This window comes from Asterias rubens, chromosome 11 (genome assembly GCF_902459465.1).
Source record: "Asterias rubens chromosome 11, eAstRub1.3, whole genome shotgun sequence".
Classification (NCBI taxonomy): Eukaryota; Metazoa; Echinodermata; class Asteroidea; order Forcipulatida; family Asteriidae; genus Asterias; species Asterias rubens.
The window spans coordinates 10,459,560-10,486,314 of NC_047072.1; the positions used below are offsets into that span (position 1 = coordinate 10,459,560).

At 37.3% G+C, this 26,755-nt stretch overlaps 4 protein-coding genes across 7 annotated transcripts in view; 3 read left to right on the forward strand and 1 right to left on the reverse strand.

The window, feature by feature from the left end:
• Positions 1-561: 561 nt before the first annotated feature.
• Positions 562-26,755, reverse strand: part of LOC117296499 (oxygen-dependent coproporphyrinogen-III oxidase-like) — a 31,817-nt gene continuing 5,623 nt past the window's right edge. For all 3 annotated transcript variants that reach the window (XM_033779461.1, XM_033779462.1, XM_033779460.1), the window contains 8 exons: positions 25,572-25,641; positions 6,363-6,485; positions 5,733-5,844; positions 4,008-4,087; positions 3,444-3,523; positions 2,905-2,931; positions 2,075-2,177; positions 562-1,358 (listed from right to left, as the gene is read on the reverse strand). In XM_033779461.1, the coding sequence (XP_033635352.1) occupies positions 1,272-1,358; positions 2,075-2,177; positions 2,905-2,931; positions 3,444-3,523; positions 4,008-4,087; positions 5,733-5,844; positions 6,363-6,485; positions 25,572-25,641 (682 nt within the window). In that variant the 3' untranslated portion in view covers positions 562-1,271. The remainder of the gene's footprint in view (positions 1,359-2,074; positions 2,178-2,904; positions 2,932-3,443; positions 3,524-4,007; positions 4,088-5,732; positions 5,845-6,362; positions 6,486-25,571; positions 25,642-26,755) is intronic.
• On the forward strand, positions 7,629-13,211 carry LOC117296498. Its single transcript, XM_033779459.1, has 3 exons — positions 7,629-7,686; positions 8,841-9,050; positions 10,187-13,211. Exons 2-3 carry the CDS (start codon positions 8,913-8,915, stop codon positions 11,852-11,854), a joined length of 1,806 nt encoding a protein of 601 aa, XP_033635350.1. The 5' UTR covers positions 7,629-7,686; positions 8,841-8,912; the 3' UTR covers positions 11,855-13,211.
• On the forward strand, positions 13,259-20,594 carry LOC117296496. Of its 2 annotated transcripts, none has more exons than XM_033779457.1 (4): positions 13,259-14,445; positions 15,073-15,167; positions 15,412-15,621; positions 16,966-20,594. In XM_033779457.1, exons 3-4 carry the CDS (start codon positions 15,424-15,426, stop codon positions 18,688-18,690), a joined length of 1,923 nt encoding a protein of 640 aa, XP_033635348.1. In that variant the 5' UTR covers positions 13,259-14,445; positions 15,073-15,167; positions 15,412-15,423; the 3' UTR covers positions 18,691-20,594. The 2 variants fall into 2 exon arrangements, with proteins under 2 accessions (XP_033635348.1, XP_033635347.1); XM_033779456.1 differs by lacking the exon at positions 13,259-14,445 and adding an exon at positions 14,503-14,518.
• LOC117296497 lies at positions 21,345-25,135 on the forward strand. The gene is made up of 2 exons (XM_033779458.1): positions 21,345-21,691; positions 23,156-25,135. Exons 1-2 carry the CDS (start codon positions 21,491-21,493, stop codon positions 24,821-24,823), a joined length of 1,869 nt encoding a protein of 622 aa, XP_033635349.1. The 5' UTR covers positions 21,345-21,490; the 3' UTR covers positions 24,824-25,135.

Sequence of the window (26,755 nt, forward strand, 5' to 3'; positions counted from 1 at the left end):
ATATAAAATATCTTGCACTCAATATTTTTTACAGAGTTCCTTTTCATTAAAATGAAGGAAAAACTGTTTCGTAGCACTCATGACCCCTATGAATTACTCTAAATAAAATCTGTCACCACTCACTACTACCACCTGCAGATATATAAGTCCAATACAAACACCTTATCATTCCCGTACATGAGCCGTAAGGGTAATTGCAAAACCATTACCTATGGCACAAAACTATAAAACCATAATGCAAAGAATTATAATATAACCATGATGCAGGTTACAAAAATGGCTAACTATATTATCCACAAACATACTGTATGAAAGTATGTACGCCCTAGTAAGTAAAACCCAAAATTTAACAGTACACTACAAGTACATTATGTAGCCAACTTCTTAAGTGTAAGGCAGTTAGTGTCAAAGGTTCAATACTTTCAAAGCTTCTTGCTGCCCCCTCCCCCCCCCCACCCCCAAACTCCTTCTCCCTTCGGTGGGCTGTTGAGTTCCTGATACAGGAAATCATGTAGTTGATCAACCATTTAGTAGATGACAATCGTGTTTATGTACGTATTGGTTCAGATATTTTGTGCGAATATAAGTATGTGTAAAATATTCAAAATACTACATTGGATCAACCAATAGACCAGTAGACCTACTTACACTGTGTTCACACTAGGGACAAAACGATTAATCCTCTACTTTTTACTTTCTTTGCGAAAGAAAACTAAACAAAACGAAGTTTAATTAAAAGGAAGACTTTGTTAGACTGGGTAAGATCCCTTGAATTAAACAAACACGGTGTTCTTTATAAAAAAATTATACGAAATGTCATTATCTTTTTTGTTCAATTTACCTCCAATACTTTGTGTTCAAAGACATTATAACAATTATAAGATTGATGGATGTAAGAAAATATTAACTTCTCATTATCGATTAGACCTATTAAAACAAAATAAATATTTGCAACTACAAAACACCCCCAATAAATCCATAAATTATTCCATAAAACTTTCACCATAAAAATGCACGATAAACCTAATAAGCGTAGATATTGAGCTAACAAGTAAGGGAGCCTCCCACAAATAAAATAGATGAAGAGATTAAGTGAAGCCTACCTGATGTCCAGGTCGGCACATTAATTTGTTTTGTTGTCTCCACAAAATGATTCCAGGTTGTATGACAGGATCTCTTATAAGTTTAGGAACTGCGGTGCTACAGTCCTCACTTCAGTCAAAAGTGATTTGTGTAGGCATTACTTTTGATTACCTACCCCATATGATGCTTCAAAGCCAATCTTTTGGGACTTTGAGAACTTTCATCAAGTCGTCTTCTTTTGAACCCTCGACGGGGACATGCTTGTACCTCCATTTCTGTAAAAAAAAATATGTAAGAATAGTGTGTGTAAGCAGTTTGACTGAAAAAGTACTTGTGTAAGCAAATTGCCTTATGCAGGATGAGGCTGGCTGGCCTCTGTGTCTGCCATCCAGAGCTAGCTATGAGCCCCTAGTTTGTTGGGAACCCATGATGGAAACAGGAGCACGGGCAGGAGGAGACTAACATTCAAAGATCAGCTGAAGAAGGACGCAATATGACGAGAAACAACTGAGCTTAGTGCGCTGATGCTGGACCAGAATGCGTCTGGAAGGCAACCGCCAGAGGTTTCTCGAGATGGCATTGGCTGGAGACAACCTCTCGCTCAACTCAAGCAAATTGAATGAACGAAAAAGCAATTGTGTAGGCATTTTGACTGAGAAAAGCACTTGTGTAAGCACTGTGACTGAGAAAAAATGTTGCAATATCCATTTTCCAACAGGATTAGGAAAGCACAGTGCTTATACACATCGATGTAGGGTAAAACAAAATGAATATTTATCATATGATAATACACAATGAAGTCCTAAGCATCGGTATCCGCCAATACAGGTGCTCACTCCAAAATTCTGCGCTCTAGCGTGTCTATAGTTGAGCTCCAAGTGCACTGCTCCTGATATCCAATACAATAATTATATAGTACATGTATAAAAATGCTCTGGTTTCTATAAAGTCAATTCACATGTTAAAATCTATATGATTAGTGGGTACTTACTGCACACTGAGGTAATGACATCAAAATGCTCTCAATCCTTGCTTGAGGTGTAAACAACCCAAACTTTGTACCTCTATCATACACAAGGTTGAACTCGACGTACCTACACCAAAAAGACAGACAAGGGTGGTGTGTAAATAGTGAGTAGGCACGTTATCATTTATAAACAAAACAAATTCAATCTGAAACCTTACTGGTTAAATTAGTTTTGTATCAGAACCATTCATCAGTATAAATTTTTGTCGGAACTCCATCAGTGTAAGAGAAGGATTTTAAGGACCACTGAAAAATAACATAACAAATATAATAACAAAAATAGATAAGCCCCTACTTTTGCAAATTTTGAAATGCAATTTTTTCCCATAAAAACAAAACGTTTCCTATGATTTACATTTCAAACCAGATCCTGTGTACTTTATTGAATTTATACAAGCTGGTTGTATGGTTTGTTTATTTACCGGGAAAAAGAGGATAGAAGTTAATTTTAACATTACCCCCCCCCCACTCCAACCTTTTTTAAAAGATCCAAATACAATTTTAGACATTTACAATCAGCTGCTCTGAGGAGCAGTCCCAAGAAAAACTTTTAGTAAAATTGAGTATTTTAGGTAATTCCGAAATTAGCAATTTTGGAGAAAAGAAATGTGAAAATGATCACAAATTGTATTAATTGCATGAACTCAAAAGTGGATGCCCTTTTCAGTACTTTCTTACACTACAATAATCTCTTTGCAAATACTTTCTCATTCTATGAGGAGCCAGTCTTATAATGAGTCTTTTGTGGAATTGGATTTTAAATAATGGTCTCAATAATAATGTTGCCGACTTACCTTCCCCTTCTAATCAACTGCCATTCTCTAGAAATAAGAGAAAAACGGAGAAGCAAATTACAGTGTATTATAAAAAAAAAAGAGAGAAAAAGTTTGTCCTTGGCTAAAATGGCTCATTAGGCTGGCGTTTAAATCCTTGCCATTGAACAAAAATATTTCTATTTCCTCTGGAAAGGATGTCGGTGCCTTGCTCATGAACAAATGTGTTGCGACCAGGCCAGGATTCCAACCCCCTTTCTGCAAACCCCTTCAGTTTTTTGTACGTGCGTTACACAAAACACCAGACCACAGCTTTACATCCGATCCGAAGAACGAAACACCATGGTTAAGTGTCTTGCTTAAGGACACAGGTGTCACGACTGAGACTCAAACCCACAATCTGCAGAACAGTAACACCAGAGTTTGAATCCATTGGTCTTAACCGCTAGGCTATGACACGCTGATTGTTAACTTACTTTTATTTTAACACCGACAGCAAATTATGTTCCTGCTAAGTTGTTTTTATAACAATAACCTATATAATATAAGCGTGAATCTACCTTTCTTTTAGTCCATATCCATCATTCATATGCTTCTTGATGAGAGGAACATAGCTGGGTATGACGGCATTGGCACATTCCTGAAACACAAATAGCATTAACTGTAGATGTGTGTCCACACAAATAAAGCAACAAATACTAATCTTGTGTTAGACAATTGTACACTAGCAGGCGAGAAACAAAGTACAAACAAAATCACCATAAATACATGAACACTTCATTCAATCACTTCAAAAGGACAATTGAAATGTGAGGGCATAGCGTGAGCTGAATGCACATGATGCATAAAAGGTAAGCAAATTTTGTTTTCATTGTCTTATGTATTTTGTCGTGGATGCAAGAGAAAAAAACATACACATACAGACAATTACAACACTGAGGTTGTCAAGCAAGAAAGCTCCCTTGTGAGAGCGCCCTCATGTGGTCAAAAAAAAAAGATACATGCATACATCAAGAACAAACCAAAACCAAAACCAAAACCAAATAAACACATCTGAAGTTCTAAACTATGCACAAAATACTTTTTGTGTACCTTTTCACAATACAAATACTTGTTAAATGTACCTTAACAAATGCAAAGACATCATCTTGAGTAGGAGTATCTAGATCATCAAAGAAGATTCCTCCTACACCACGCCTCTCACCTGAAAAAACCATGCAACAATGTCAGCAACAACAAAAACAGGTTATGATATTATTAATAATCATAAATTTACATTAGCAACTAACCCCTACACCCGGCCACTAATTATCTAATAATAGACAAACACTACAAGAATGTCATCAACAACAAATCAAATACAAGTAATTTTATATATAATAATCACATCTAATTAAGTAACAAGAAATAATGTTTACAAATCCTGATATGACAATTATAAATTCATAATATAAGAATAGATATTGTGCAACAAATATGACAAAATGTGAGGAAATGTGACAAAAAAATGCACTAAACAGAATGAAAACAAAGTACATGTAATTATATAAATGCAATTTTAAAAGATAAAATCAGGTAAATGCTAAATGTAAAAGTTTATTATAGAGAGAAGAGTGACATCGTACATCAAACAATGAGACCATAGTGCGGTCACAAAAAAACACGTTATATGGCATTTTAACACATAGAGTGGTTTGATTGCAGTCAATGGCAAGCAAAGTCAACATTTTAAAGGAACACGTTGCCTTGGATCGGTCCACTTGGTATTTGAAAAGTGTTTCTAACCGTTTGTTATCAAATGCATATGGGTAGAAAGATCTTGTAAAAGTAGAACACAATGATTCGCTTCTCTAGAAGCTTCTCTATGTGAGAAACAAGAGAAACAGTGAGAAACAAGAGAAACAAGAGAAACAGTGAGAAACAAGTATAAACGCAAGTACACCTTTAAATATGAATCATCATAAATTCATAATGATACAGAAGATAATATAATTCTGCAAATATCCTGAAAAAGGGACCATATAGAAAAGGTATTCACACATAATATGCAAAAATAACAACAGCATCAACAATTCAAATAAGTTCAATGGAAAGAATTTAAGTAAATTGTGTCAATGCAAATGATAAAAATACTACCACAGTAAAAAATAAGGAAAAAACATCACATAACATACAGTATAGTACATAATAAAAATTTGATCAATCTAAAGAGCAATATTTATATCGAGATCCCCGCCAGGGACTGACAGAACAAATTCAGAATAATTAAATCAAACACCGAGGTTACATTTCAAGTACAGGAAAAGTCAATACAAAGAATATAGGCCAAGTTCGCACAAAGACCATTGTCGACTCATAACAGGGCCCAATTTCAAGGCTCTAGCTTACGCCAAATTCTGCACTTACATGTAGGGTCGCCGTTCTCCGCTTAAATTTCTGGGCTTGCTGGGGCTGTGTCAGCGTAGAATGCGTAGTAAAGATGAGTCACGCGCACACAAGCCAGAATTCCCTGCTAACCCGTGACATAAGCTTGACGTAAACACAGAATTCTCTGCTTCTGTAAGCGCTGAATCTTTGCTTATTGTAAGCAGAGCCATGAAATTGGGCCCTGATCTCATGTTCAAATACATGCTGGCTACATTGATGTCTAGATGACAAAAAAAATGTTCATCGTGCCAACTTGGTCATATATCTATACAAATGGACAATAATAAATGTAGTGAAAAGGGTGTTGGCTGCAAACAACTGGAAAAGAATTTTTAAAAAGGGAAAAGAATCAAAACATACATAATTTCTTTGGTTTGTCAGAAGATTATTGTCAAGTACTACATGTAGTATTGAGTACCTACCTCGGTGGTGAACAACAAAGTAGTCGTCACACCATTTCTTAAACGCTGGATAGTGTTTAGGGTTGTGTTTGTCACAGGCTTTTTTCAATGTACCATGGAAATGTTTCACATCCTATACCAGGGAAGATAAGACAATTTGACAACAACCATCATTGCTTTTTAATAGATGCAAATTTCATTCACATTACAGACTGTTACAAAGTGCCTGTGCACTATATGTGTAGGTAAGAAGATACATATATGTATACTACCTGTGAGGAGAAGATGATGAAGCAATAAGTTTCAAGTGTAAGAGTAAAACTGAGGACAATGCAATCTGGGCCAACAAGTAGCTGAGCACAACAAAATTTATGCTTACCAGAATAAGGTTACCACCCAAAATACCATGTAATTAACATGTACAGTTTGTGACTGGTATCCTGTACATATCTGCTAAGCAGATAATTGCTAAGCAATATTTTCTGATTGAGCAGCTATAAGAAATCGGGCCCAGGTTGAGACTGAAAACCTGAACCATGCAAGGCTCCTCCTGTCCTGGTGGGATTCGAACCGGAGTCAAAGAAGATGAAGAGCAGAACAAATGTAACTTTATATCAGATATTTTGATTCTTTGATGGTTGAATTAAATACCTCTTCATCCAAGTAATAAGGGGTGAGGTCTGTTCCTCCTCCAAACCACCACTGCTTCTCTCCGTCCTGATCCACCTCAAAGTAGCGGTAGTTGAAATGCAGAGTCGGAATCATGGGGTTTCGCTAAATGGGTGAAAACAGTTATGGGAATTGAGTAAGCAAGATATGTTTTCTGTTATACACAATAAACTCTTTAAACTTTTAAAAATCAGGATGTGTATTGCTGGGTAGATCATGTTCTTTTGTTGTCTTGCTTTATATTCTACTACCCGACCCAGAGTAGATTTTTCGGATTTCGGGAGACTTCTCAGCTCTGGTTCTGAAAAGAACTGTCCTGCTTTTTGACTACTACCTGGGTGGAAGGTAGAAAATCTGCCGGGACTACTACTTTCGCTTTTAGTGGATCGAGGGGACTTTTCGTTATTAACTTCACAGCCACGAGTGAGTTCTTTATTGGTCCACATTAGTGAATGATACCCATCCAAGGACTGTGAAGAGAGCCTTGTTTTTTAGCCCCATGTACATAGAAATTGCAAACTTAGGGTTTCTTGAGGTTTCTTCACCAACAAAAATCATATTAATTTTGGTTTTACCCATATACACCTTGTGTGTAAGCAACATACTCAGTACTTTTCCAAGCTCTGTGAAAAGAATCACAGGCTTTTGGTGTTACTCGGGTGGGATTCGAACCCACAACCTTTGCAATTCTAGAGTGGTGTCTTGCCAACAATTGTTGCCTTGCCAACAACTAACATTTTGCTCAGTGTAAATATTATTCATTATACATGTTTGTACTATATAGTTTCCCATCCAACTGTCAATAATGGGAAAAAATCGAGTGTAAGATTTATTCAGGTTATCTAATTTTTCAGATATTTTCTCTTCTGATTTTTCTTTCATTTTGTGTACCATTTTAAAACTGAGCATTTATTTTTGTCTACATTAACCTGTTGCCTAAACCCTTGTGTGGGCATAAATAATGTAGTTTGCAGGGCTCTCCAAGACTGATGGTACATTATACACAAATATTTTCTTATATATTGACATATTTACAATGATGTGAAATGTGCATGTAAATAACTGAGCAATTATTTGGTTCAATGCATTTTGTACAGGGCACTCCTTTTAAAAATTTATTTTAATCACGATGGTCCCATTATGAGCCAAGATACCAACCTTGAAGCCTAATGTATACAAAACAGAACAACAATGGCAACAGTGCAGCATCAACACTATCGTCTTTGACCAAGCGTCACATAGTGTTCTCACGATCCACAAGAGTACGGATGTTTTTGTTAACTTGGACCCATTGATACTGTAAAAGGTAGGTTTTAAATAATGCTTTGCATTTTCTTTTTGAACATTTATGGACAATTTAATTTTTTGCGATTAGAGGAAATTGCAAGATACCATTAATGAAGACGGGTTACATTCTGAAGTTCAGTTAAGGAGAATAAAGTGTAGATTCGTGGATAGAATGTACAAGCCGAAGGGGAGTAAATTGTAGTCATGAATCTACACTTTAGAGTCTATTCGCTGACTTAAACAAAGAGTTTCAATGAACTTGATTTCTTAATAATAATGACACTTATTAGTCTATCTAATTTCAAACGATGAAATTGCTTACATTTTATAACTATTTTGCAAAAAATATCTGGAGGCAAATTTTATAGTGCTTGCAAGTACAATGTTAGTTTGCTCAGTTGACAATAAATAGTTGAGTTACATGTGAATTTTGTAACTGAAATAATTGAAAAGTAAGTGATACAATCTAAACTTTATATTGTATTTTTATACATTTTTTTTTTTCAATTAAGACTACCTAGACTTTTAAACAGAACTGATAGGGGAAGTATAAAAAAAAGATCACCCCATTTTTGTATCATCAAGTGACCTATTTGTTGTAGCAATGGCCTTTTCTGTTTGTTAATAGATAATCAAACTCTTGACACTTAATTCTTATAAAAAAAAATAATAAAAAAATTCACTCAGTGTAATTGTAAGGGGGTCTGCATTGTGCAATAATATAGAGGTTTGGCAAGAGCACGAATACATGACAGATAATATAACTGCGTTGGATGGGTGGCAGGTATACAATAGGCTGCTGTAAAAGCTTTCAATATGCGAAGCCTGCGTACATACATTTGTTTTTTAAAAGAGCCCTACTCTGCAATATGGGGCATGTCTAATGGTGTTATCTTAATATTGTTTTTTTTTTTTTTTTTTGGGGGGGGGGGGGATCACAGAGAAATCACATCCCTGTAATTGGCAAAATAGTAACCAACAATTCTGCTTACTAAGTAAAAGCCGACAATATGTGCTCAAAAATCATGTTGCTTCTCGACAAATGGTCTTGAATACACAAGCAAAAGTAGACAATAATGGAAAAAAGCAAGAACTGCCCATGTGAAATTATATGCTCCTATTTTTACTCTACATTTTTGCATGTTAGCCGTCCTTTTGTTCTTTAATTTGTAGGAATCAACACTTCTATCATATAATGGATGTTCAGCCTGGTCACTGCTGGTGTTGTGAGAAACTTCTACCCGCATGTTTTGTGCAATGCAGGGGTTGCCCTTTGGGGCAGTACTGCTGCTCCTCATGCCAAAAAAGAGACAAAGTCAGACACAGCTCCGTCGAGTGCCAGGTATTTGGCCCCAAGAAATGCAGCAACTGTGGCAATACTGGGTTAGTGAAGAACTCATGATGAAAGATGTATGCAAGATGAATGCAAATCAATGTGTCCTTTATGTACATTTTAGTTAATCTATTTTCCAGGGGCGGTAATTGCCACCAACTCCGGAGCTGAAGCAGGGTTCATTCCATTTCATTCATTTAATGGTTTACTTAAAATCGCTCCAAGCAGCAGAATTACACGAACAGTTTGACATAATAAAAAATCTGGAGTAAAACATTACATTAATGATCAAAATGGCATTAAATCTATTACACACAAAACCAGATCTATGTTTATAAAACTGTTCAGTCCAATCAAGGACCAAGCTACTTCATGACAAACAAAAAATCCAAGGCACTTAAAATTCAAATCTAAAAGATTTACCCCTAAATCCAAAAATGGACCGGTGTCAGATGCAATTGTGTCCGCCATGCAATACTGTCCACTCCGGACACTTTTGCATATGCAAAAGTGTCTGGGGCTATGTAAAAAATGTCCGGCGGACATACATGACTGTACATGTATGTGCGCCGTAAGCGAGCGTGCATGCACTGAACCTACGTATCTGCAGCATGAATATTCACAAATTTTATGATTGCAGCGAATACCCAACGGCCGAACATTTCCCATGTCATTCATGACATGCACTTAGCTCGTAAAAAAATGGCAAACGTGTTTCGTCGACCAAAGCATTTAATTTACTGTAAGGACGGTTTTGCACGGGGGCGGACACAACTGCATATGCGAATTGCATTATGCAGCAGCGTCCAGGCGGACACGATTGCATATGCAAAATCGTCCGGCCTCCGGATAGTATTGCATAGAGGACATGGTTGCATGCGACACCGGTCCCCAACTTCAATCCCCTGGACCAACCTTTTAATCCCTCCCATTAAAAAGAGTGTTGAAGGCAAGAATATATAAAACACAAACATCGAACAACAAATCCGGTGCTCTTAATGGGTAGGCCATGACACGCAACCGAACAAGTTGATAAATTAAGGTGTGGTGCAGAGCAACAATATACATTATTTTATACTAGGGGAAGGTTTTTGGGTTGTTTCACGCTTTTTCTTTCTGTAAAATTATTGACTACAATCAGAAATGTTCACTAACTCGGTCATTTTGCCTCTGTTTCTCCCACTAGTGTGCAGAGTGTAACAACGCTTGGTACTGCAATAAGGAGTGTCAGACGAGGGACTGGAAGGCAACCCACAAAAAGAAATGTCGTGGAGTTAAAGAAAACATTAAGACACTTGCCACTTCACTACTTAGACAAAAAACATTCAGCAGAAATGCGGAAGCCCCTTATTATTTTGGGAATACCCTTGCAAGAGACTTTCTCCAACTTGACAACAACGAATGGTCTGGTGAGGTTGTGACTGAAGAAGACATGGCAAGGGATTATCATGTCTTGTCTGCTGGTTGTGGTGACCTAAGGGATACAGTCCTAACAGCTGGTTCACTTCCTGACAGGTACCAAGGAAAGCTTCACGTAACTCTCGATGACTTTGATCCTTTTGTCATGGCGAGGAATGTCTTGTTTCTCTATATGTTGGTTCGGTTTGCAGACACTGAGGGAATTGAGAGCAGTCTGACTACCCTCTGGTACTCAGTTCACATCACAAAGAAAGAGTATGACTTGATCAAGACCAGCTTGGATGAGCTCATTCAGATGGATGCCAATAGTCTCCATGACACCACAAAAGGACTTGTGACAGTTTCAAATAAAGAACTTGGCTGTCTTTGCCAAGTATGGGTCAAGTGGAGATCGTTTAAGTGTGATCGGGCCAATAGCAAATGTATTAATCTAAGAAAACAGAGAAATGCATTGTTTAAGACAGAGCAGGTAAAATCACAAAAACTACCACTCTTTCTTGAGTTACAATCTGCTAAAGAAAGTAAGCTGATGGAAAAATGGTTCGATCATGGAATGTTTCTCCCAAAAGAAACACAACATAAAGATATGCCCTTTGACAACCCAACACTAACAGGGCGCCAAGATTTGGCCAAGAAATTTGGGTTTTTTGAAGTGGATGAACTCTTCAAGGATCCAAAAGATCACACTTTTGAGTACTGTATTCGAACCGACACATTTCCTTTTAGGGTGTGGGACTGTTTGAGAGTGAGGGAGTCTGTTCTGGAACCCGGCTCATCTCCTATGGTGATGTTCCATAATTATGTGACGAGCCTTCTCAGAAAGGTGAAAGATATCATTTTGCAGGGGCGACTGTACCTTCATGTTTCCTTGGTGGACTGTCTGCAGTTTCATCAATATCTTGAGTCCCTTGATGTGATGCCGAAATATGACCGTATCTTTACATCTAACCTAGCTGACTTTCTTGGTTTCACTAATCTTCTCCTACTCTTCAAGCCATTGTTGAACTCTGATAACAGCTTCTCAGTTATTGTCACTATGACAATGAACTGGATTCGATTTTTACCCGAGGCCAACATTGTTGGACTCGACAAAATTAACCCACAGGTGTTTAAGAAATGCCTGAATGCATACTTGGCTGCATTAGAACGACCAACCCAGCTCATCAACTACAACTTCATGAGAGAGTACTTCAACAACACGTCCTCATTCCTGGAGTTCCTTAGAGCAGACATCATGGGAGGGGGGTTTGAGATACCCCCACTCAAAGATGTACCATCACTGACCGATGTCATGAGGTACAATGGGATGAAGATGCGTGACTTCAGGAAAGAGAAGAACAGACTTGTCCCATTTATAAATCGTGTCCGTGCACATGCTTTAAACATGATGGATGGACAGACCACAGCTGTGGAGTGGTGTCTACCACACCTGTAGTTGGCCAAGATACCTTGCAGGAAAATACTGTATGTTAAAGCGCCTTGTGTGCGTCACTGAGTGATGGATATGAGCGCTATATATAACATAAGAAGCTACTATCATTATGTAAAAGAAATCAATTCATTTAATTTCAACTCATTTTGTCTAACCAGTGTCGCTAAAGTGTAGTACCTTAACTGTTAGAAGGTACAGTGCACAACATAAATGGGTCTCATAATTCAAAATGTTTTCCTTCTTTTCCTGCTGAAAAACAAAACATTTTGATACGCCACTAGAGGTGTGATAAAGCACTAGATAAGAAGCCAATATAGAACTACAGGGAGAACTAAGTTGTTCTCCTACACATGCACTTGATTATATACATTCTGTACTGTCCCAACATGGACACAAATCCATGTGTAAATTTTGACCAGATTTCTACCTACAAATGAAAAAAAAAAAGAAAAAAAGAAGTTATTTGTCATGTTTGTGTGAACTTGTGTCACGTACGTAAACTGTGTATGGGTCACGGGTGAGTACCACTCTCTCAATGGCTTCCAGCTTGTCGGGCTTTGACACATGGTTTTGTACGTTGTATGCCCTCTAATGTAGTTGTGTACATTGTATGCCATTACATGTAGTTTAATAGTTCTACTTGTACAACAAACATGTTAATCATCAAGTTTTAGAGTATGCTGTATTATATTAATAGGCGCTATTTATATTATCATTATTACTAGAAAATTTCAGTTTCAGCTTTGGTTTTAAATAATACATAAAACCCGCAGCTAATGAGAATCGTGTCCAAATCTTGGCACACACTCAGTGGATTAGTCGTCTCAAGAAACATTATTGAGAGTTTCCAAAGAAGAGTTTGCGATGCTTTTAAACACCAAACACAAAGCGACTTACTGCCAATTAGTTTAATATATTATTGACAAGTAGTCAATTCAAGTGCCATTCATAGACTTTGCAAGACCTTACAAGTGTTTTAATTTTTCAGGCCAAGTTGGTCTCATGTAAAGTTAAATGTGTCATATTCTGTTTCTTTAAATAAATTTGATTCACAAAAGTTTATGGTTATAGAAATTATTTATACTGTTTGGAAAGTTTAACGATGAAATATTTTACAGTAAAACATTTTTATAATCACTGAAGAAAACCTGAGAATAAGACCTGACTTTCAATTTCAAATGTTTACCATATTATTATCAAACCTACAGTTGCACTCACTCATGCTTGATTCGCGTAGATCTTAAAAAAAAAAAAACATCCTCTTAGTTTTAATTTGGTTTCAATGATAGTTTTAACAATTTATTTGTATTAAATTCAAATTCATAAATACCTCAGACAGTTTCGCTATTCCTGCGCGTCATGTGGGTGTGTTTAAACCTTTGTTTATAACCAGTAAAAAGTGTTGAAACAAGGGCGTGACACGCGAGCTTTGCACCTGTGCTTATAAGAAAGTTTCTTCATTCCTATTGGTCGAGAGAAACGGCCGGGACATTTGTTTATGTTAAAACTTGCTTATGGGTAGTTTTAGTTTCGAGAATTTTGCATAAATAGAATTAACAAAAAAAGATTTGATTTGCATAAAAATACAGGCTTCTTTGGACTTGTTTTCTCATTTTCTATTGCTTCTAGACAGTAGTTGTTTTGATGTTGCAACCCTCATAGAGTCTTTTATTAAAGACTTGTGCTTTGTAAGAAATATTCTACTTGGGTAGACAGTTTTGTTTTATATACATGTACTCGGTGTATTAACAACTAATTTCCTCATTTAATCAAGTAATTAAGAAATTAAAAGTTTACTTTAGACCAATTTGATAAACTTCTGCAAGGAGGCAACAAAGGCTACAAAATTGAACTATAATGAAACAATGGACCTGGTTATAATACTGTTTTAAATACAGCAATTGTTGAAATTGCAATGTTTAGAACCTCATGGAGTCTTTCACAAAGACTTAATGCCTTTTTAAGGAACGTTCAACTTCTTGGGTTAACCATGTTCTCAAATGTGTTAAACTTAACAATTAATTTCCTCATCTAATTAAGCAATTTAGACTCTTATGTATTTTTTGCATTAGAATGTAAACACACAAGATAAATTTTAACAAAAGTTAAAGGTTAAAAGTATATTTTAAGTCAATTATTGTAAATTTCTGTCAATATACTGTAGATTTAGAAATAAATGAAACTACTGGCTCCATCCAAGAACATGAAGAAAGAGAAATAAACAAAAACATAGAAGAGATTTCAGCATTGTCTGTCTGTGGTTTAAGAAATTGTTCACTATTAATATACACAAAATTTAAAAATTTAGACACAATAGGTTGTCCAAGTTGTAAAGAGAAGGTTTGCCGAATTTCTCACAAAGGGGATTTCCCTTGGTTGCGAAATACAGTCACATGACAATCTTAAAGGGAAAGTAATGGTATATACATGGAACATTGTTTTCACAGGGGGAAAGCACACTAAGTAATTTAATTACACTGTTTAAAACAAACCGACATGACTGAGGTTATTCTCGCTTTGCTTTGATGTATAAAACAAGCAGAAAGTCACCTATGGAAGTCAAAACTATGGGAGAGCAACGGATTTATTTAATGGTTGGTCGACAACCATGACACCACCTATTGGGAACATGATTAAAAGAACACTAGGTGGCAGCAGACTTACCAGGTAAATTTCCTTTGTTTATGTAGTTTTGAGCATGCGCACATTACCGAGAACAATGGATTTTACCTGGTAAGTCTGCTGCCACCAAGTGTCTCAAAAGTCTCCCATTGGAAACTACATTTCAAACATCCGTGTGTATATTTTACTTTCAATTCCTTTTAAAAAATGTGTTGATTTTATATGCATCATCATTTTGTGTCTTGATAATGTTGAAATATATAGTAGCATTACATATATCCCCCAAAAAAATGTTTAAACTGGGTGCGCCAATCTTCACAGCAATAACTTTAAAAACTTAAAACATAATTGTTTTCACTAAAACTGAATTGATCACTCTACAATTATTCATATTTGTGTAGTCTGAACCTCTTCTTTAAACTCTTCTTTTGTGTACAGGGCATTTTTTCGCTTTGACGCTATTTATGCCAACTTACATCGTGAAAACTTAAATGTCACCACATTCCACCCACACAAACACATAAAAGAAAGACGTACATACATGTATATATGCAAAATAACCCAACCCAACACAATTTATGTTGACTTGTAAACCCTAGGGGGCCTATTTAATTTGGTGATCGTGATAGTGAACTGCACTCTCCAACCGGTAACAGTCTGCAAGTAAAATTGGTTTGGATTCTACAACAAAAAGGTAATCAGTCTTTTTCCATAAGCCTTTTGTTTCTTTCCTGTTGACTTATTTTCGAGATCCCTTTTTCAAGGTAGAAACTGAAAGCAAGTTTACTTCATGTGAAATGGGTAGTTTGTGTACATTGTAAGGCCCAGAAGTATAATTAAAACTTTACAAAACGTGTCAGTACCAACTTGAATTTATGATTAGAAATAGATTTTACAAAAAATGCTTTTGACTGCTTTTATACTTGATGTATTTGCAGTGTGCTTACATCATGGATGTTCAACGAGGACATTGCTGGCGTTGTGAAAAAGCTCTCCCTGATCCGTCTGTGCGCTGTAATGACTGCCCACTGGCTGTGTATTGCACTGCATCATGCAAAGTCAGAGACAGGGTCAGGCACAAGGCAGTAGAGTGTCAGATATTTGGACCCAAGTGCAACACTTGCGGCAACAAGAATGATATCAAAACGGTAGAGTGCCTTTGAATTATTGAAAAAAAAGTTTTATTTTCACAAACATGTATTTTAGGCTTGTGAAAATAATGTATTTAAAACCAATGTCAATTTCAGCAACAAACTTACTGGCTTATAAAATATGTGTTGTATACTCCTTGGACAAAGAGCAATAAAACACATCGAAATGCTATCTTTTTGGTAACAACAGACATTACATAGGCCTATTGTGTGGTACTCTAGGCATAAAACACACTCATCATAAGTTGTTAGATTTTGTCAATACCAGACTTCCTAAGAATTATGTATCCGACCGAAGATTGATTATACTTTTCTGGAAACCAAATGCACAAAGAGCAACAACTTGCCATGTGGTGGCCAAGCAGTTTAGTGCGTTGGACCTAAAGTCTGTGGTTATGTCATGAGGGTGTGAGTTCGAATCCCGGTCCTGACACTCGTGTCTTTGAGCAAGACATTGCTCCTCTTCATCCATGGGTTAATGAGAGCAGAAATGTGAAAGACTCAATTTGGTGCGCTACATATGTAGCACAACTGGTTGAAGGGGTGAAATAAATGTCCAACTGATCAGGGGTAACAGTGTTGTCCAGTGCGCCACTTACCACTGGCTGACGGTTTAAGCGCTATTTTAATTAGAAGCCACTATTATCATAATAATTGTGAACATTTTTACAAAAGTAAAAAATATTGAGATGACATCACCATGGCGTCACTTCAAATGATGTTTAAGTAGATTGTAAAAATCTATTGTGGGGTTCAGGAGTTATGAATTTTTTCAAATATTAAAATCTTAATTAAAGTATTTGAAAACCTGTTGATTTCACATTTTAACCGTCTGTCGCTAGGGCACTTTAATGACAATTAGTAGAGGTCATGCAATGTCACGCACACAATAACAAATAAAGACCTATATTACTACTAAATAATTCTGCAAAAATCAACCCAAGGCTCTTATTGTTGATTTGATAATGATTTTGAAAGATTTAAATTATTAATGCTTAAAAACCTTGTAATTTGACACCTGATGACGTCATCTTGACGGAAATTTGCAGTTCCATCTCCTAATGGATATATATGCAGAGTTTCAAGCTAATGTGAGGTTGGGACAGGTGTCTCACATGTAATACCAAAAACAAAGAGGAAGTATTGGGAAAAAAAAAAGGTAAGTTAGAAACCAAACAAATAAGTGGTGTTTCCAAGCTTTCCTCTGAACACAAAAGTATAAGGAAGAAAAAAACCACGAGGTGGTCCAGGCACAGTGCCCCAACACAAACAAATGTCACAAAAATCTCTTCGCAACTCTTGCATGACTTTTGTGATAATCTTTTGTTTAATCTTTTTCAGTGTGCACAGTGTACCAACGCTTGGTATTGCAATAGGAGGTGCCAAAAGATAGACTGGAGAAGCCATAAGTACTTATGTCGACAAACTATAGATGACATTAAATCACTAGCTACATTTTGTCGGGAAAAAAACACTGAACTTGCAAAAGTCAAAAGAACAAAAAGTGCACCTTATTACATTGGGAATACCATAGCTAAAGATTTCTTAAATCTTGACAACAATGAATGGTCTGGAGAAACTCTGACTGAGAAGGACATGGCTCAGGATTACCATGTGCTGTCTGCTGGTTGTGGCGACTTGCGGAATACAGTCTTAACAGCTGGTTCCCTTCCTGACAGGTACCAAGGAAAGCTTCACGTAACTCTCAATGATTTTGATCCTTTTGTCATGGCAAGAAATGTCTTGTTTCTCTATATGTTGGTTCGGTTTGCAGACACTGAGGGAATTGAGAGCAGTCTGACTACCCTCTGGTACTCAGTTCACATTACAAAGAAAGAGTATGACCTGATCAAGACCAGCTTGGATGAGCTCATTCAGATGGATGCCAAGAATCTTAATGAGCTCACTAATGGTCTAGTAGTTGTTCGGAGATGTGACCTTAGGCTTATGTCTCAGGTTTGGAAAAAATGGCAAGGTCTTGAATGCAGACGAAATGTCAAAGGTTCAATTAACCTTAGAAAACAAAGGAAAGAATTACTGGCACCAGTTCTTGAGCAGACCACATGTTACCTTTGGCATGTACAAATATCCCAAGAAGATAAGAGGGCCATGGGAGAGTGGTTTGACCATGGGTTGTTCTACTCATACGAATCATACACATCGGACATGCCATTTGACAATGTAACGATGACCGGGCGAAAGGGTTTAAGCAGCAACTACCATCCTCTTGACTTTCGTAATAATACAAACACATTTGAAGAAATTGGAAGTGTTTATCTGGTGCACCAACCAAAAGACTATGAATTTGTCTACTGTATTACCACAGACTCTATTCCTTTTGCGGGATGGGACTGGCTGAAAGTGAAAGCAAGCACTTGCGAACTCAATGGTTACACATCCCCAATGGTAATGTACCACAAGTACGTGACCAACCTTTTCCGCAAGGTAAAAGATCTAGCCACTCAAGGAAGGCTCTGCATCCAATTCTTTCTGACTAACTGCCTGGAGTTTCCAACACTTTATGAATCCCAACATATGCCAGCCTTTGATAGAGTCTTCACCTCCAACCTTTCAGACTACCTTGGCTTTGCTAAGCTCCTCCAGATATTCAAGCCTTTGCTTAATTGCAAAAACAGGTTCTCGGTTGTCGTCACCGAGACTATAAATTGGAGCGACTTTGAGCCTACACGTTGGGCATACTATGAGGAGGTGGGGCAAAGGCACAAACGATCTGTCGGCTTTGCATACTTTGCAGACAATGATGTATCTCCTTCCCAGGGTCGCCCCTATAATCCAAATGTGGTGAGAGAGTATCACAACAATACTGCATGCTTTCTGGTATATCTTCGTGCTGAAATAATGGCAGGTGGACATGGGATACCATCACTCAAGGAAGTACCATCCTTTGGTTCAGTGATGACTTTCAGTGGGATGCAGATGCGTGACTTTCGGAAGGAACTTAATCGGGTCGTCCCATTTAAGTTACGTACAAATGTACGAGGTCTTTCCCCGATGACTGGTTTTGAGAGAGTGGTCGAGTGGTGTCTCCCTGACATTGAAGATTAAGGTCTTGTCACATGAGCCTACTCTATACAAACTGTTGAGGTAACAAACTGAGCTGTGCAAATGGAAACACTTCGGTAGCCTAGGGTTGCCTGGGGCCTGGTTGTCTGTAATTACACAGAAGTATTGGTCATTTAATTTTATTGGTTTTCCCATGTTGCATAGTTAATGAATTTGTTAAATTAATAAGAAGAACAAAATGAAAGTGTGGTTTACGTCAGACAACATCAATTTCCAGTTAAGTTGTGTTTTTCCCCCGAAAATTGTAGTAAAATGCTTTTTTTTTAACTGGAGGTACAAATCTTTCGGGGTATTAACAAAACAAGTGCATCAATGTTGTGTTTTTTTCATAGACTTCATAAAAAAACTGGGTTTGAGAACAAAAACACCCGATTGGGAACATTGTTTTGTCAAACATGAAACAATGTTTCCAGTCACATGAAAAACAAAAATAAACTCAGATGACTGTTGTCCTATGGGCGGGTCTATTCTCACTGTCTATAGAACTTTTAAGAATTAATGCTCAGCAAAATCAGAGTATTAAGAAATATAATGGTGAGTCAAATATGTTTAGCTGTCTACTGTCACACAACAGACATGCTTTTTTCTGTAAAATTAAACTACCATAAATTTAAATTCTTACTAAATGTGTATATTACTATAAAATAATGTGCTCAGTAGTGAATTTGTATACTATATTAATCCTTAGGTACAGATTAATTTTAACTGTTTTATAAAAAATCAAAACATGTTCATGCATTTTTTTCTCTCACATTTGTTCAATAGCACCCCCTATTGAACATCGCATCAAATGAAAGCTCAACAATCGCTCTAAACAACCAATTGTTCAAAGTGGTATAATGGGAGTTGCAGTTTTTAAGTTATGACCACTTATCAAAGTCAATTTGAACGTGTTTTGGTGGCCTCTCCAAACAATCTAATTTTTCACATCTGTAAAGGGCAGGGATTTCCTTTCTTGCACAATACAGAGTTAGTAATGAGGTTTGGGAGTTTAAAGGTACTTCGATCAATGAAGGCTGAATGTCACAATATGTGCACAGCAGATTATAAATACCTTCCCTTGTAGTATCGAATACATGTAAGTAGTAACTGTACTTCATCATCAAATTAATGTCTGTGTTTGTAAATTTGTCACCCTTTTTAGATAATAGAATAGCCCTAAAAACATAATGCAAGCCAAAGTCTGCCGATTTCTCATTGAGGGGATTTCCCCTGCTTGCGCAATACAGCTAGTAATGATCTTAAAGGGAGGGTAGATACTCATGCCAAGGAAGTCTGAGTGGCACTAGTGTCACGTTCAACCAACTAATCTCTGACAAATGTTTGGGGAATTCGTTCATTATTTCTCAATTGTTTTTCAACCTTGGTCAAAATATGAATGCTTGTTTTAAATGGCTAATTCCCTCTTTTTATTGTGTCTTTTTAAAATGTAGCTTATTATTATACATGTAGATGTCTTAAATGATGTATGCTTTTGCTGGAAATAAAGACTTTCAACAGAAAACAACTATATTTTGTCAGCCAAATTTGGGATTTGTTTGTAACTGGATACTAAACTAACATCTTTATAAAACTGTAACATTCCATGCAGAGCATGATGAAAGTTGAATGAAGATTTTGATAACCCCCAATTTTAAAAAAAGATTTTAATATTACCAAATTATTTGAAAAGTTTACATTGTATCCTAATATCATGTGGGTATTTTTAATGTACAATAGTTGCATTTATTTGAAGTTTGTTGGCTATAGCTCCAAGCATTCTGTGTACATATTGCTTCTTTCTCTTCAGTTTATTCTTCCACTGTTTGGTAATGTTGTAAGTAAGGTACAAATTTATGGGAAACAAAATAAATCAAGTGAAAAGTACGTCACTTCAAAAAAGTATGGAAAGTTTGTTTCACAAAGAGTTTTGCTTCGAATCCATACCAATTGTCTTCGCACATTTTTGTTCTACAAAAAGTACAGACACAACAAAACTTGCTTGCATCTTTCATGTTTGCGAGGACATTGCAATAGTTACAAATATGCACTAGATCAGACAAGTGGGAATGTTGTATTGTACAGTGTACTAAAAGCACAAAGTAAAGTAGTTTTTATACAAATATTGACTGCTTTGAGTGGTTTGGTTAAAACTTTGACTCCCGAGGTGATCCTCAACTTGTTTTTTTTTTCCCCCGAGGTGAAGCCCTGGGAAAATAGACTGCTTCAGGGATCACCGAGGGAGTCATAACCATAGCATTCATGATTAAAAGCAGTCATTAATTGTTTTATGAATGTCACCCCTTCATTTTTGTTTTTGCCAAAGCATGTCAGAGTGAACAAAGAAGCTGTTGTTGCTATGGGTGTAGTCCCTCGTTTGCTCTGGGATAGTATTGGTTGCTTTGTGTAAAGAATTGTTTGCTGTTTGCGTATAGCGCGTCACATTGGTTTCTGGTAAAAACAAAAAATTCATACGACGCATTCTAAACCAACCAAATGACCGAATAATGCCTAACTGCCCTATTTAAAATAGAGCAACCCTCACTTTAAAGTTAAAGCTCACATTAGTGCATTCTTAATCATATATTATAGACATTTTCCTGTGTACCTATTCTTGTAATGGAATGAGCCAACTAAATGAATGTCTATAGTATTTCTCATCAGTTCGTCCTTATCAGAGAACATTGTAGTGTGGCCTTTTATTGCAGTAAGGTTAGTTTGGAACTGTAGGCTTTGTCAGTACTGTTGGCCGGAAATCATACCAAAAGAACAAACTTTGGTTGTTTAGTTTTCTTGTTCTATCATGGATGTTCAACATGGACACTGCTGGCGCTGTGAGAAACAACTCCCCAAATGTTCTGTGCAATGCCCAGAATGCCCATTGGCAAAGTATTGCACAAGATCATGTCTGGACCGAGACACAGCCAGACACAAGTCTGTGGAGTGCCAGGTGTTTGGGAAAAAGAAGTGTAGTGAGTGTGGCAAAACTGGAGTTGTCAAAGAGGTGAGTTGCAGCAAAGATACATTTAGATTCTACATGTACCTCGGTGCATGAATACTAAAATGTTATCACAATTGCATCACAAACATTAACTGCAAACAGTCTATTGCAAAAACTGCCTGGTTTATTTTAAAATATTTTAAAATGTACATCAATTCTATTGATGTTCGTCCCTCAAGCAATTAAAAACACGGACCCCTGCTCAAAATCAAAAAGTGCAATTCACTTAGTAATACATTGTGTATAAATTTCTATTAGCAAGTAAACATAAATACACAGGTTCAAATCAGTTTTAATCTGTATTCACGAGGAAAAGACAATTGTCTATCAATTTCCTCATTTGAGACGAAATGGATTACGCTTGGGCACTGATGACTATGGGAGGGAAAAGAGTGTAAACAGTGTCTCCCTCCTCCACCAGAGTATCTTCTGACCATTGTGTTAAATCAATTGTCATAGACCTATGTATGTATTATGTTATAGGCCTAAATCTTGATAAATTTGAACATACAATGTAGGGGAACAAGTGCATATAGTGATGTTTTAAAAATGTTTTACAACAAACTTATCACACCCATATAAAATATATCTTATGGAGATTTGACTACATAGTCAGCATTGGGGTTTTGTTTGATTTAATTTTTTACTAAATTTAATACGGAAAAGATACTTCTGATACAACATGAGTGATACACACATCAATATTTGGTCCCATTACAATTGTTTTATTTATTTTTTATTTGAAAAAACAAATGACCTTTTAGTTTATGTACAATTCCCATCCCTGAAATCATGTCCTTATTCCGAATGCTCGGCCAAGAGACTGGCACAAGCAATCTTTCTGAAACACATGTTGGGGTTAGGGAGAGTGGAAGGGTTGGCTTTTTACAACCATCAGTTGTTTTTGACTGATGCAGGCTCGGAACTCCATTCACTGTTTAGCCAGTTTTATTTGCTCGTCTGGCTAAACAATGAGAGTTCCCAGATTGCTGAAACAATACTTCATCAGCACTGTGTCACTCCAAGTCCATGACAATGTTTTGGTGACTAATAAGAGCCTTGTCACACGAGGCAACTTTTGCAGGCAACTTGTAAGCATCCAACTGCAGTGTGTGCTACCGGACCTGACCATGAGTAATTTTTTAAACAATTTGTCTTACAATCCCTAAGAATAATATATGAACATTCAAATGTGAATGTTTTTTCTTCCTGGAGATTGCCTGGAATTGGTTGCCTATCAATTGCCTCGTGTGACATGGCCCTTAGTCCACAAAAACCAATAAACCTTTTTGAGGTATGGCAGGCGTGTTAAGAGTGTACTGTTTGGTTTGGGTGTATACACACAGTTTTACCGAAACCTTACAGTGTTGTAGCATTGTGTCCGCCATATCTCAAAAAGGCTTAATACAAATCCCACTCAGACGCTGTATAAAAAACTCAATTAACTTTTTCTTCCTCTCCCACCAGTGCTCACAGTGCAACACCGTCTGGTACTGTAATAAAGACTGTCAACTGCGCAACTGGGAAAACCATAAAAGGTTATGCCTTCACATCAAAGCAGACATAAAATCACTCTCAGCAAATTTTCGAGAGAGCAACATTAGCTTTTCAAAAATAAAAATGGTTTTGGATCCACCTTACTATATTGGAAACATCGTTGCTAAAGACTTTCTTCGACTTGCCAATAATGAATGGTCCGGGAAGGTTTTGACTAAAGAAGACATGGCAAGAGATTACCATGTGTTGTCTGCTGGTTGTGGCGACCTGCGGAATACAGTTTTAACAGCTGGTTCCCTTCCTGACAGGTACCAAGGAAAGATTCACGTAACTCTCAATGACTTTGACCCTTTTGTCATGGCGAGGAATGTCCTGTTCCTCTTTATGTTGGTTCGGTTTGCAGACACCGAGGGAATTGAGAGCTGTCTGACTACCATCTGGTACTCAGTTCACATCACAAAGAAAGAGTATGACTTGATCAAGACCAGCTTGGATGAGCTCATTCAGATGGATGCCCAGAGTCTCCATGTTGCCACTAAAGGAGTCATCAGTGTTTTCAATGCCGATCTTAAAAACCTATCTCAGGTTTGGGAGATGTGGAAATCTCTTGAGTGTCAGAAATCCAAGAGCAAGTCTATCAACCTCAGCCAACAAAGAAAGGTTCTCTTAGATAGAGAAAAGGAAGGGGTGTCTCTTTATCTTCGTCGCTTATCAACTGATGATCAAAGGTCTATGTTTGAGTGGTTTGATCATGGAAATTTTGTCCCATCTGAGAGAAGTAAAGCCAACCTGCCATTTGACAACCCAACGATGACTGGACGAGGGGGTTTGGGTAGCATACCTAGTTTCTCTCAGGCTAATTATGCAAGTTCACCTAAAGTATACAAATTTGTGTATTGCATAAAAGCTTGTACATTTCCATTCGTAGCATGGGATTGCTTGAGAGTTAGAGAGTACACTCACAGACCCTGCACATCCCCAATGGTCATGTACCACAACTATGTGACAAACCTACTCCAGAGAGTTAAACGTCTCACCCTTCATGGAAGATTTTTCATCCACACCTTCCTGACAAACTGTCTAAAATTTCCCAACTGCCATCGGTCTCTTCAAATGGCGCACTACGACCGCATCTTTACATCAAACCTTTCAGACTATGTCGGCACCGCTAAGCTGCTCCAAACATTCAAGCCACTACTGAATCGTACAAACAGCAAGTCAGCGCTAGTCACAGAGACCATCAATTGGGTAGATCTGGTACCCGGGGCTGACCATAGCATGGTACCAGGTGCGGTGACCCAATGCATGCTTGCAAACTTTGCTGATACACGGAAACTTAAACGTGACTTTGGGTATAATGACAGCAGAGAATATTTCAACAATATTCCTCACTTTCTTGTGTATCTTCGAGCTGAAATTATGGGAGGAGGCCTCGAGATACCATCCCTCAAGAATGTTCCGTCACTTTCAGCCGTGATGAACTACAATGGGATGCAGATGCGTGACTTCCGAAAAGAAGTGAACAGGCTTGTCCCATTTCAATACCGGGTGACTGCAAGAGACCTGTCTATGATGAATGGCTATGACAGAGCAGTGGAGTGGTATCTGCCACAAGAGGGCGCCCCGACAAAGGTCTAGTAAACATGAGTCACATTGATCCTGTTACGTACAAATAGAATCTAGGCCCAATTTCATAATGCCACTTTACAGATGGAGTTTGTCACGTCATGTGCTCTAAGGGGGCAAAATTCATTGGTAAGCAATGCTGTGAAATTCGGCCCTGGTTGTCACTCTGTTACAATAAGTCACGCCCACAATTAGCCTAACTATCAATTGCATGAATAACTGCGGCATGCAGCTTGTGTAAAATTTGCAGCAACAAGCAATTTAGAACTTGCCTGGAAGTTGGTTCTATACAGGGCAGACGTACAAATGTGCGTAATATAATAATAATAACAACTATAATAACGCAGCCCAAATCGAGGAGTTACCGGCACAAATGAAAATATGATCTTTCTTTTGCATGTTGTGTTAAGATGAAATAATAATAATAATAATAATAATAATAATAATAAATATAATAAACAGTGCTTGTATAGCGCTATTCCAAAGAACATGATCATAGCGCTTTACACATGAACCATTAGGAAAACAAAATATATACACAAAAGCTGAAAAAAATATAAAGCAGAACAAAAATCAATTTAAAAAAAATGACTTGATGCAGGATAGTCAACCCCACATCCCAACAACTAGCTTTGGCTACGGCTATGGCTGTTGGAGGCAACATTTTGGCTCTGCGGCTCTCCCATTAAATCAGACGCAGCCTTAGAATTGTTACTGTTAATGTATAAAGGGTATCGAAATGTAATCGGTTGTCACTTACCGGGTGTATCACACAGCTGACTCCAGCAGCAAAAAATGGAAGCTTCTTTCCTGCCTCTAGTTGTTTTCCCCTGCAAAAAAAAAACATTAACCAGTAAATACGATGATGGGAATAAGGTTGATATGACCTTGTGTACCACTTGTGGCGTGTCCTGGCCAAGTGGTCTTCTGCATCAAACTTAAGTTCTGATGGTTGAATCATCAGAGTTTGGGTTAGAATCCAGGTCATGAAATTTGTGTTTATGAGCAAGGCACTTAACCAATCCTGCTTCTCAGAACCCAAGTGTATAAATATTAATCTGTGTAGGGGTCTACCCCTTAGCATTAAAACTTAAGAAGCTTGGGGTTGCAATCCCTCAGGGAGGTGAGAAAGTTAGAGGAATAGAAAAAATGTATGCCAGATTGAAAGGCGCCTTGATCTATACGTAGCTAATAGGATATGTGCACTATTAATACAAAGAACCAATGACAGCCTTATCAATGCAAATTTCTCATTTGAGTTAATACAGAAATGTTGGCCAGAGGAGGTGCCGTGGTGTCGTTTGGATGACTACTTTTGAATTCGGTGCAAAATCGCATGAAAACAAATTTATAGTAGAGCAATTTAGACATAAGGTTTTTTGCAAAATTTGACACATTGCACATAGTTTTTCAATCCTCCCTAATACTAGTCATGAGGTTTGAATTGTTCCATCTTAAAGGACAAACTTTAAAAACACTTTTGGCATGAGGATAAAGTGATTTATTAATGTAGCTTAGATGTTCTTTTATGAAAGTTATTAAAATAAGTAGTTTGGTAAGATTTTATGAAATAATAAACTAATGAAACCCAATTCCCCCAGGGTATATATGGGTACCTGCAAGGGTAAAGAGTGCCACATCAGGTGGGGCTGTATACTCCCCAGGGAGCTGAAAAAGATTAAAGGAATGTTATGGCCCAATGACCAGGCCACTGATAACAAGCGCATTGGTGCGTTATTGTAATTAGCATTAAAGGCAGTGGACACTATTGGTCATTGTCAAAGTCTAGCCTTCACAGTTGGTGTATCTCAACATATGCATAAAATAACAAACCTGTGAAAACTTGAGCTCAATCGGTCATCGAACTTGCGAGATAATAATGAAAGAAAAAAACACCCTTGTCGCACGAAGTTGTGTGCGTTTAGATGGTTGATTTCGAGACCT